The 10,969-nt window shown below is 52.0% G+C and overlaps 1 protein-coding gene across 1 annotated transcript in view; it reads left to right on the plus strand.

Annotated features, from left to right (window-relative positions):
• The window catches only part of LOC116463862 (zonadhesin-like), a 62,115-nt gene that overhangs the window by 20,455 nt on the left and 30,691 nt on the right, over positions 1 to 10,969 (plus strand). Inside the window, 8 exon segments of the mRNA XM_058434891.1 lie at positions 3,001 to 3,142; positions 3,330 to 3,449; positions 4,517 to 4,641; positions 5,190 to 5,335; positions 7,342 to 7,485; positions 8,927 to 9,037; positions 9,148 to 9,317; positions 10,319 to 10,521. Of these exon segments, the coding sequence (XP_058290874.1) occupies positions 3,001 to 3,142; positions 3,330 to 3,449; positions 4,517 to 4,641; positions 5,190 to 5,335; positions 7,342 to 7,485; positions 8,927 to 9,037; positions 9,148 to 9,317; positions 10,319 to 10,521 (1,161 nt within the window).

The following is a 10,969-nucleotide window of genomic DNA, read 5'->3' on the forward strand; positions in this document are numbered from 1 at the left end:
GCATCTTTTTGTTTGTATGTATTTTTAGAAAATGTTTGTTTTGTGTGCAAAAAAAAATTAATTAAAAAAAAAGAAATTAAGTCCTAACACATACAATTACTTAGTAAGTGTTAATTATTATCATTAGCAATTTATGATAAATATATGCAACCTATTAATTAAAAGTGCATTAAAGGGCCCGGCGTGGTGACTCACACCTGTAATCCCAACACTCTAGGAGGCCGAAGTGGAGGGATTGCTTGAGCCCGGGAGTCTGACGCTGCAGTGAGCTATGATTGTGCCACTGCACTCCAGCCTGGGCGACAGAGTGACACCCTGTCTCAAAAAAAAAAAAAAAAGTACGTTAAGCTATTCATTAATGTCCAGAGCCTCTTCTCAGCTCCAAGTGTTCTTACCATTGACATCAGAGCTTCTGCTTGTCCCTTTCGGGACTATTATTTCTTTCCCCTGCCCCCTTTAACCAGTCTCTTGGGTCTCTCTGAGTTGCTGCTGAGATTAGCTTCAGCCACAGCCTGGGCAGAAAGATCTGTCACAACCATTGGCACCAAGAAGCTCTTCCCTCTGCCCTAGGAGGCATGTATTCACTTTTTTTTTTTTTTTTTAACAAACTATTCACTCACAGTCCTCTATTGATGCAAAAACCATTCTAGCCGTGTTTGTTTGTTTGCTTGTTTGTTTGTTTTTGAGACAGAGTTTTGCTCTTGTTGCCCAGGCTGGAGTGCAATGGCGCCATCTCCACTCACTGCAACCTCTGCCTCCCAGGTTCAAGCGATTCTCCTGCCTCAGACTCCCGAGTAGCTGGGATTACAGACATGTGCCACCACGCCCAACTAATTTTGTATTTTTGGTAGAGACGGGGTTTCTCCATGTTAGTCGGGCTGGTCTTGAACTCCCGACCTCAGGTGATCAGCCTGCCTCAGCCTTCCAAAGTGTTGGGATTACAGGCGTGAGCCACTGTGCCTGGCTGTATTCACTTCTAATAGATTAATTTATGCATTCAACAAATGTTTATTTAGTACTTTCTTCAAAGGTGTTTTTTTTTTTGTTTTTTGGGTTTTTTTTTTTTTTTTTTTTTTTTGGTAGAGATGGGGTCTGGCTCTGTTGCCCAGGCTGGTCTATGAACTCCTGGGCTCAACCCATCCTCCCACCTCAGCCTCCCAAAGTGCTGGGATTACTGTGGTGAGCCACCGCACCCAGCCTACTTAGTACTTTCTACTCACCTGGCATTGGGGTCGCCACGAATAGGTTGTGGTCCTTGCCCTCATAATGCTCTCAGATTCAGAGAGACACCTGGGGTCTTGGTTTACTCCTTCATTCAGCAAGTATTTATTGAATGAGAGCACTCATGGGAGGGCTAAGATGTTGGGTAAAGACAGATATTGGCTGGGTGCGGTGGCTCATGCCTGTAATCCTAGCACTTTGGGAGGCCAAGGCGGGTGGATCACCTGAGGTCAGGAGTTCGAGGCCAGCCTGGCCAACATGGAGAAACCAAGTCTCTACTAAAAATACAAAAATTAGCCAGGCGTGGTGGTGCACACCTGTAATTCCAGCTACTCGGGAGGCTGAGGCATGAGAATCGCTTGAACCAGAGGCGGAGGTTGCAGTGAGCCAAGATCATGCCACTTCACTCCAGCCTGGGTGACAGAGTGAGACTCCATCTCAGAAAAAAAAAAAAAAAAAAAAGACAGACATAAGGCTGGGTGCGGTGGCTCACGCCTGTAATCCCAGCATTTTGGGATGCCAAGGCAGGAGGGTCACTTGAGCTCAGGAATTCAACACCAGCCTAGGCAATATAGCAAGACTCCATCTCTCCAAAAAAAAAAAAAAAAAGTCGGGCATGGTGGCATGTGCCTGTAGTCCCAGATACTTGGGATGTTGAGACAGGAGGATGGTTTGAGCCCAGGGGGTCAAGGCTGCAGTGAGCCATGATTGCACCACTGCACTCCAGCCTGGGCAACAGAGTGAGACCCTGTCTCTTAAAAAACAAAAACAAAAACAAGTGGGAGGAGAGAAGAGCATTCTGGGGGGAGAGAAAAGCACGTGCAAATGTGCTGTCGTGGTGGGAGTATCAAGTAGGTGGTGGGGAGAGAAATCACATGAGGAAGGTCGGGTCTGCATGGGAGAGCAGCCTCTCTCCCAGGCATGGCGTAGGGAAAGGAAGAACACCCAGGTGCGGAGGCTCAAGCCTGTAATCCCAGCACTTTGGGAGGTTGAGGCGGGTGGATCACCTGAGGTCAGGAGCTCGAGGCCAGGCTGGTCAACATAGTGAAACCCCGTCTCTACTAAAAATACAAAAATTAGCTGGGCATGGTGGTGGGTGCCTGTAATCCCAGCTACTCAGGAGGCTGAGGCATGAGAATCACTTGAACCTGGGAGGCAGAGATTGCAGTGAGCTAAGATCATGCCATTGCTCTCCAGCCTGGGCGATGGAGTGAGACTCCATCAAAAAAAAAAAAGAAAAGAAAAGAAGGAAGGAAGGGAAGGAAGGAAGGAATGAAGGAAGGAAGGAAGGAAAAGGAAGGAAGGAAGGAAAAAAAGGAAGGAAGGAAAGAAGGAAGAAAAAAAGGAAGGAAGGAAAGGAAGGAAGGAAGGAAGGAAGGAAGGAAGGAAAAGAAGGGCCGGGCACAGTGGCTCATGCCTGTAATCCAAGCACTTTGGGAAGCCAAGGCAGGCAGATCTCCTGAGGTCAGGAGTTCGAGACCAGCCTGGCCAACATGGAGAAACCCCATCTGTACAAAAAATACAAAAAAATTCGCTGGGCATGGTAGTGGGCACCTGTAGTCCCAGCTACTTGGGAGGCTGAAGCAGGAGAATTGCTTGAGCCCGGGAGGTGGAGGTTCCAGTGAGCTGAGATTGCACCACGGCACTCCAGCTTGGGCAACAGAGCGAGACTCCATCTCAAATAAATAAATAAATAAATATAAAAATGAAAAAGAAAAGCAAAGGGAGAAGTACTCTAGGAGCTATATGACTGTGTGACCTCACATCCCTTTCTCCCAGCCTGGGGCAGAATGGTTCAGCCCCAACTGCACAGAACATTGCCGCTGCTGGCCAGGCAGTCGGGTCGAGTGCCAGATCTCTCAGTGCAGGACACACACCGTGTGCCAGCTTAAAAATGGCCAGTACGGATGCCACCGCTACGGTGAGAGCCCCTCCCCATGCTGTCCCCACCTGCCAGCCTGTTGGAGTAGATGTGACACCAGGATCCCAATCCCTCGCTTGAGCAGAGGAACGGGGGCCTGCCACCGGGCAGCGGGTGGGCCGGCATGTGGGGTCCAGCCTGGAGGAGCCACAGAAGCAGCTTTGCCTGTTCTCCTTCCTCCTCCCAGCAGGCACTGCCACCTGCGTGGTCTACGGAGACCCTCATTATGTCACCTTTGACGGGAAGCACTTTGGCTTCATGGGGAAGTGCACTTACATCTTGGCTCAGCCCTGTGGCAACTCAACAGGTAGGCCCTGGAGATGCCTCCGCGGCCTGGGGGGAGGGTCTGTGGGCATCGCTGCTGGGCATGGGGCACGGTGGGTGGCAGGAAGGGGCAGGGTGCAGATGGGAGAAGAGGCAAAATAGGAGCAAGTTCTTCTGTAAGGTGAGGGTTGAAGGCCAGGAACAGTGACTCACACTGGTAACCTCAGCACTTTGGGAGGCTGAGGCAGGAGGATCACTTGAATCCAGGAGTTTGAGACCAGCCTAGGCAACACAGCAGGACTCTCATCTCCACGAAAAAAAAAAAAAAATTAAAAATAAGGCCGGGCTCGGTGGCTCATGCCTGTAATCCCAACACTTTGGGAAGCCAAGGTGGGTGGTTCACCTGAGGTCAGGAGTTTGAGACCAGCCTGGCCAACATAGTGAAACCCTGTCTCTACTAAAAACATAAAAAGTTAGCCAGGCATGGTGGCAGGCGCCTGTAATCCCAGCTACTCGGGAGGCTGAGGCAGGAGAATCACTTGAACCCTGGAGGCGGAGGTTGCAGTGAGCCGAGATCGAGCCACTGCACTCCTGCACTGTAGCCTAAGCAGCAAGAGCAAAACTCCATCTAAAAAAAAAAAAAAAAAAATTAAAAAATCAGCTGGGTGTGGTGGGACACACCTATAGTCCCAACTACTTGAAAGGCTGAGGCAGGAGGATCGCTTGAGTCCAAGAGCTGGAGGCTGCAGTGAGCTATGATCACACCACTGCACTCCAGCCTGGGTAGCAAAGTGAGACCTTGTCTCGAAAAATAAATAAATACATACATAAATGAAGTTTAAAAAAAAAACAAAGGCAGTGGTTAGGGAGCACAGATGCCCTGGAGGATGTTCCAGCCGCTGAATGGAGACAGACACGCTGCGGCTGCAGGCTCTTCTGGAAGAGGCAGTCGTGGTCTGCTCCTGTGTGGATCTGGCCTCCCCTACTGGACTTTGGTGCCAGTGTCTTGGTGGCACTAATCTCTCCCTGTGGCACAGGGCTCAGGGCACTGCTCGCGGCAGATGTTCAGAAATGAGCCACTGGGCTCTCTTCATTCCTCTCCCCACCCAGACCCATTCTTCAGAGTGACAGCCAAGAACGAGGAGCAGGGACAGGAGGGCGTGTCCTGCCTGAGCAAAGTCTACGTGACCCTGCCCGCGACCACCGTCACCTTGCTTAAGGGCAGACGCACTCTGGTGAGCCCCATTCCACCCCCACCATCCTTGCAGGGTCTGACTGTGTGTCCTGGCCGACCCCTCCAAGCCCTGAACTCTTCCATGGATGGGGTTCAACAAGACAGTGGCCTGCAATCCCAGCTCCTTGAGAGGCTAAAGTGGGAGGATTGCTTGAGGCCAGGAGTTTGAAGCCAGCCTGGGCAAGATAGCAAGAACCTGTCTCTTAAAAAATAGAAAAACTTAGCCTGGTGTGGTGGCACTTGCATGTTGTCCCCTCTACTCCAGAGGCTGAGGTGGGAGGATTGCTGGAGCCTAGGAGGTTGAGGCTGCAGTGAGCTGTGATTGCACCATTGCACTCCAGCCTGGGCAACATATAAGACACTGTCTCTTAAAAACAAAAACAAAAACAAAACAGTGATGAGGAAGCTCCAGTCCACTCCTGGTGGGTAAGATTGTTAGGCAGCTGTGGATGGTGTCCTGCCTTCCAGCTATGGAAATGAAAGTCTGCTGGGGTCCTCCTTGACCCGCAGATCTGTCTGTCTGTCTCTTGCCTCTGCCCTGCCTTCCAGGTTGAGGGTCAACGAGTTACTCTCCCAGCCATACCCTCTAAAGGCGTCTTCCTGGGTGCAAGCGGGCGATTTGTGGAGCTGCAGACGGAGGTCGATTTGCGGGTGAGATGGGATGGTGACCAGCAGCTGTATGTTACTGTGTCCAGGTAAGGCAGTGTCCCGGCCAGGCAGCTGCCACTTCTTCCTGCTGCCTCTTCTTCCTGCTGCCCACCCTGCCCACACCTCTTCCATCCCTGGCACCACTACTTGATCCTTTATGCATCTCTTGATGGGTGGGAAGCACTCTGCTTAAGTGGGGATCCCTTTGGACCAGGAGACAGGAGAAAATGGTTTCGGGGCATGTGATAGATAGCAGGATGGATGTACATGCTTTGGGAATGTGCTAGGAGGAGCACTAGTGAGTTCTGGAGGCTTTCAGAAGGACAGTCACTTGGTCCCATTCTCGAAGGAAGAGTGGCTCCCCAGATGGATGAAACAAGGGAAAGAAAGATTCTTCTTCTTCTTCTTTTTTTTTTTTTTTTTTTTTTGAGACAGGATCTCTCGCTCTGTTCCCCAGGCTGGAGTGCAGTGGTGCTATCTCGGCTCACTGCAAACTCTGCCTCCCAGGTTCAAGCAATTCTCCTGCTTCAGCCTCCCAAGTAGCTGGGATTACAGGCGTGCACCACCACGCCCGGATGATTTTTGTATTTTTAGTAGAGACGAGATTTCACCATGTTGGCCAGGCTTGTCTCAAACTCCTGACCTCAGGTGATCCTCCTGCCTCGGCCTCCCAAAGTCTTGGGGTTACAGGGGTGAGCCACTGTGCCCGGCGAAAGAAAGACTTTATAAAAATACTTTATAGAGGCCAGGTGCAGGAGTTCCCGCCTGTAGCCCTGCGCTTTGGGAGGCTGAGGCGGGAGAATCCCTTGGGGCCAGGAGTTCCAGACCAGCCTGAGCAACATAGTGAGACCCTATCTCCACAAAAGAATTTAAATATTAGCCAGGCATGGTGGCCTACACCTATAATCTCAGCACACTGGGAGGCCAAAGCAAGAGGATCACTTGAGCCCAGGAGTTCCAGACCAGCCTGGACAACATAGTGAGATCCTGTCTTTTAAAAAAAATTAGCTGGCCGGGCGCGGTGGCTCACGCTTGTAATCCCAGCACTCTGGGAGGCTGAGGCGGGCGGATCACGAGGTCAGGAGATCGAGACCACGGTGAAACTCCGTCTCTACTAAAAATACAAAAAAATTAGCCGGGCGTAGTGGCGGGCGCCTGTAGTCCCAGCTACTCGGAGAGGCTGAGGCAGGAGAATGGCGTGAACCCGGGAGGCAGAGCTTGCAGTGAGCCGAGATTGCGCCACTGCACTCCAGCCTGGGCGACAGAGCAAGACTCCGTCTCAAAAAAAAAAAAAAAAAATTAGCTTATCGTGGTGGTACTTGCCTGTAGTCTCAGCTACTCAGGAGGCTGAGGTGGGAGAATTGCTTGAGCCCAGGAGTTGGAGGCTGCAGTGAGCTGAGATTGCACCACTGTGCTCCAGCCTGAGCCACAGAGGGTGACCCTATCTCTAAAATAAATAAATAAATAAATAAATAAATAAATAAATAAATAAATAAATAATTTGGCCAGGCACGGTGGCTGACACCTGTAATCCCAGCAGTTTGGGAGGCCGAGGCAGGCAGATTATCTGAGGTCAGGAGCTCGAGACCAGCCTGGCCAACATGGTGAAACCCCATCTCTACTAAAAATACAAAAAAATTGGCTGGGCGTGGTGGTGTGTGCCTGTAATCCCAGCTACTCGGAAGGCTGAGGCGGGAGAATGGCTAGAACCCGGGAGGCGGAGGTTGCAGTGAGCCGAGATTGCGCCACTGCACTCCAGCCTGGGTGACAGAGAGAGACTTCATCTGAAAAAAAGGATAATAAAATAAAAATAAATAAATAAATAAGGTGAGAGTGTTTTAGGGCCAGCAAGGCGTTTGCTGTGGCTGAACAATGAACAGAGGGGAAGGAGGCTTGGGGGAGGGCCATGGGGTCCTCTTGTCCATTCCGCACCTTTTCATCCTCCCCACGCCCTCTGTTTTGGGACCCCAGCTCCTTGCCTTCTCTGCCACTGCCCCTCGAGGACCGAGGCTTCTTCTCTCCATTAATGCCCGCTCCTCTCCTGTTCCCCCAGCACCTACTCTGGCAAACTCTGTGGTTTGTGTGGGAACTATGATGGCAACAGTGACAATGACCACCTGAAGTCGGACGGCAGCCCAGCAGGAGACAAGGAGGAGCTAGGGAACAGCTGGCAGACGGACCAGGACGAGGACCAGGAGTGAGCAAGGAGCCCTCCCACCAGGGTCCGGGGAGGGTTCTGTCCCCTTCCTGGAACTCTCATTTTTTTTTTTTTTTTTTTTTTTTTTTGAGATGGAGTCTCCTTCTGTTGCTCAGGCTGGAGTGCAGTGGTGCCATCTCAGCTCACTGCAACCTCCGCCTCCCAAGCTCAAGCAATTCTCCTGCCTCAGCCTCCCAAGTAGCTGGGCTTACAGGCGCCCGCCACCACGCCTGGCTAATTTTAGTATTTTTGTAGAGATGAGGTTTCACCCTGTTGGCCAGGCTGGTCTCAAACTCCTGGCCTCAAGTGATCCGCCTGCATTGGCCTCTCAAAGTGCTGGGATTACAGGCATGAGCCACCATGCCACCACGCCCAGCCTTCCCCCAACCCCCCCTTTTTTTTTTGAGATGGGATCTCCCTCTGTCTTCCAAGCTGGAGTGCGATGGCACGATCATGGCTTACTGCAGCCTCAAACTCCTAGGCTCAAGCAATCCTCCCTTCTCTGCCTCTCAAGTAGCTTGGACTATACCATGCCCAGTTAACTTTAACAAAATTTTTTGGTAGAGATGGGGGGTCTCACTATGTTGACCAGGCTGCAGGCCCTCCCCAACTTTTTTTTTTTTTTTTTGAGATGGAGTCTTGCTCTGTCACCCAGGCTAGAGTGTAGTTGTTGTGCAATCTCAGCTCACTGAAACCTCTGCCTCCTGGGCTCAAGTGATTCTCACGCCTCAGTCTCCCAAGTAGCTGAGATTATAGGCACATGCTACCACACCTGCCTGATTTTTGTATTTTTAGTAGAGACGGGGTTTCATCACATTGGCCAGGCTGGTTTCGAACTCCTGACCTCAGGTGATTCACCTGCCCTGGCCTCCCAAAATGCCGGGATTACAGGCATCACCACCACACCCAGCCTGTGCCCTCCCTTTAAAAAATGACTGGCATTGCCCCTTTCTCCTCTCTACCCTGGAGACTTCAAGTTGTTCTTTCAGTTGCTCAATATTCTTTTTTGTTTGTTTGTTTGTTTGTTTTTAGAGACAGGGCCTTGCTCTGTCACCCAGGCTGGAGTGCAGTGGTTCAATCACAGCTCACTGCAGCCTCCAACTCCTGGGCTCAACTGATTCTCTCACCTCGGCCTCCTGAGTAGCTGGGGCTATGGATGTGCACCACCAAACCCAGCTAATTTCATATTTATTTTTAAAGAGATGGGATCTCACTGTGTTACCCAGGCTGGCCTGGAACTCCTGGGCCCAAGTGATTCTCCCTGCTTTGGCCTCCCACAGTGCCTGGCCGGGGCTCGGTGTTCAAACATCTTCTGGGAGGGGTTTCCCAGCTGACAGGCTGGTTTGCCAGTCCCGGCCTGCCAGCCTTGCTGCCTGCTGGATTAGGGCTGAGCTGGAAGTGAGCCTTTGTCTTTAGGGCATTTGGGGTGGGTCTCTTGAAGGTGTCAGAAGTACCAGGTGGTGAATCTCCCGTCTTGTGATTCATCTCTGCAGAGCAGCATGTCGGGGCCAGGGTTCTGTGGACGGCTGGTCGACACTCATGGCCCATTTGAGTATGAAGGAGGGCAGGCAGGGTCACACAGGGGCGGTGCTTGGCACCTGGGCTCCTCCAAGGCTCTACCCCCGTCCACCCCATTCCCCCTGACTTGGTCTTTCCCCTCAGGACATGCCTGCTGCACGTGAAGGCCACTTCCTTTCTCGACAGCTGCATGCTTGATATGTGCAGATTCCAGGGGCTGCAGCACCTGCTATGCACACACATGTCCACCATGACCGCCACCTGCCAGGACGCAGGCCACGCCGTGAAGCCCTGGAGGGAACCCCACTTCTGCCGTGAGTTGTGCCAAACTCAGGGGAGAGGCCGGGCACGGTGGCTCACACCTGTAATTCCAGCACTTTGGGAGGCCGAGGCGGGTGGATCACGAGATCAGGAGTTCGGGACCAGCCTGGCCAACACACTGAAACCCCGTCTCTACTAAACATACCAAAATTAGCCAGGCATGGTGGCATATGCCTGTAGTCCCAGCTACTCTGGAGGCTGAGGCAGGAGAATCGCTTGAACCTGGGAGGTGAAGGTTGCAGTGAGCCGAGATTGCACCACTGCACTCCAGCCTGGGTGACAGAGTGAGACTCCATCTCAAAAAATAATAAAAATAATAAATAAATAAATAAATAAATAAATAAATAAATAAATAAATAAAAATACAAAAATTAGCTGTGTGTGGCAACGGGCGCCTGTAATCCCAGCTACTTGGGAGGCTGAGGCAGGAGAATCGCTTGAACCCTGGAGATGGAGGTTGCAGTAAGCACAGATTGCGCCACTGCACTCCAGCCTGGGCAGCGAGAGCGAAACTCTGTCTTTTAAAAAAAAAAAAGTGTTTCTGTGCAGCCCAAGTCATCCCACGCAGGCACACGGTACAGGCCCTAGGCAGAGGAGGCAACGTGGCTGCCTCCCAGCTCCTGGTGTGGCCCAGCTCTTTGGGGAAGCTGCTTTAGGGCAGGTCTGTCCCCTGACTCAGACCTCACAGATGGCCCCGGTCCCCTGCAGGCCAACAGCTCACCTGGGGCATGTCTACACAGCAGCGCTGCCAGCTGTGGGTCCGTCTGCTCCCGCCATAGGTCTATCTAAGGCTCTCAGGGCAGGCGCCTTACTGCTGGCCCTGCAGCCCCAGGGACCCAGCAGTCTCCTTGGGGAAGCTTCTCACAGTCACTCTCTCTTCTCGAGATTGGCCAGAAGCCTGGAGCTGGGACCCTTCCGAACGTGTCCTTCCTGTTTCCCACCCGGCCCCATGGCTTGTTCGTCTCCTTCTCACCCAAGCTTCTCCCTCCACCAGCAATGGCCTGCCCGCCCAACAGCAAGTACTCCCTGTGTGCGAAGCCATGCCCTGACACCTGCCATTCAGGATTCTCTAGCATGTTCTGCTCAGACCGGTGCATGGAGGCCTGTGAATGCAGTCCGGGCTTCGTCCTCAGTGGCCTCGAGTGCATACGTCACTCCCAGTGTGGGTGCCTCCACCCTGCAGGCAGCTACTTCAAGGTGAGTGGCTGCGTGGACCTCTCAGCCCTGCAGCTAGAAAGGGCCTGCTCCCTGCTCTCACACCCCCTGCAAGCTCTTTCTTTTCTTTCCGTTTCTTGTTTTGTTTTTGAGACGGAGTTTTGCTCTGTCGCCAGGCTGGAGTGCAGTGGCGCGATCTCGGCTCACTGCAACTTCTGCCTCCTGGGTTCAAGTGATTCTCCTGCCTCAGCCTACCGAGTAGCTGGGACTACAGGCGTGCACCACCACGCCAGCTAATTCTTGTATTTTTAGTAGAGACGGGGTAGGGGGCGGTTTCACCATGTTGGCCAGGATGGTCTTGATCTCTTGACTTCGTGATCTGCCCACCTGGGCCTCCCAAAGTGCTGGGATTACAGGCATGAGCCACCATGCCTGGCCCTTGTTTTTTGTTTTTTTTTGTTGTTGTTGTTGGTTTTTTTTTTTTTTTTTT

This window comes from Hylobates moloch, unplaced genomic scaffold, assembly GCF_009828535.3.
Source record: "Hylobates moloch isolate HMO894 unplaced genomic scaffold, HMol_V3 SCAFFOLD_72, whole genome shotgun sequence".
NCBI classification, from domain to species: Eukaryota; Metazoa; Chordata; class Mammalia; order Primates; family Hylobatidae; genus Hylobates; species Hylobates moloch.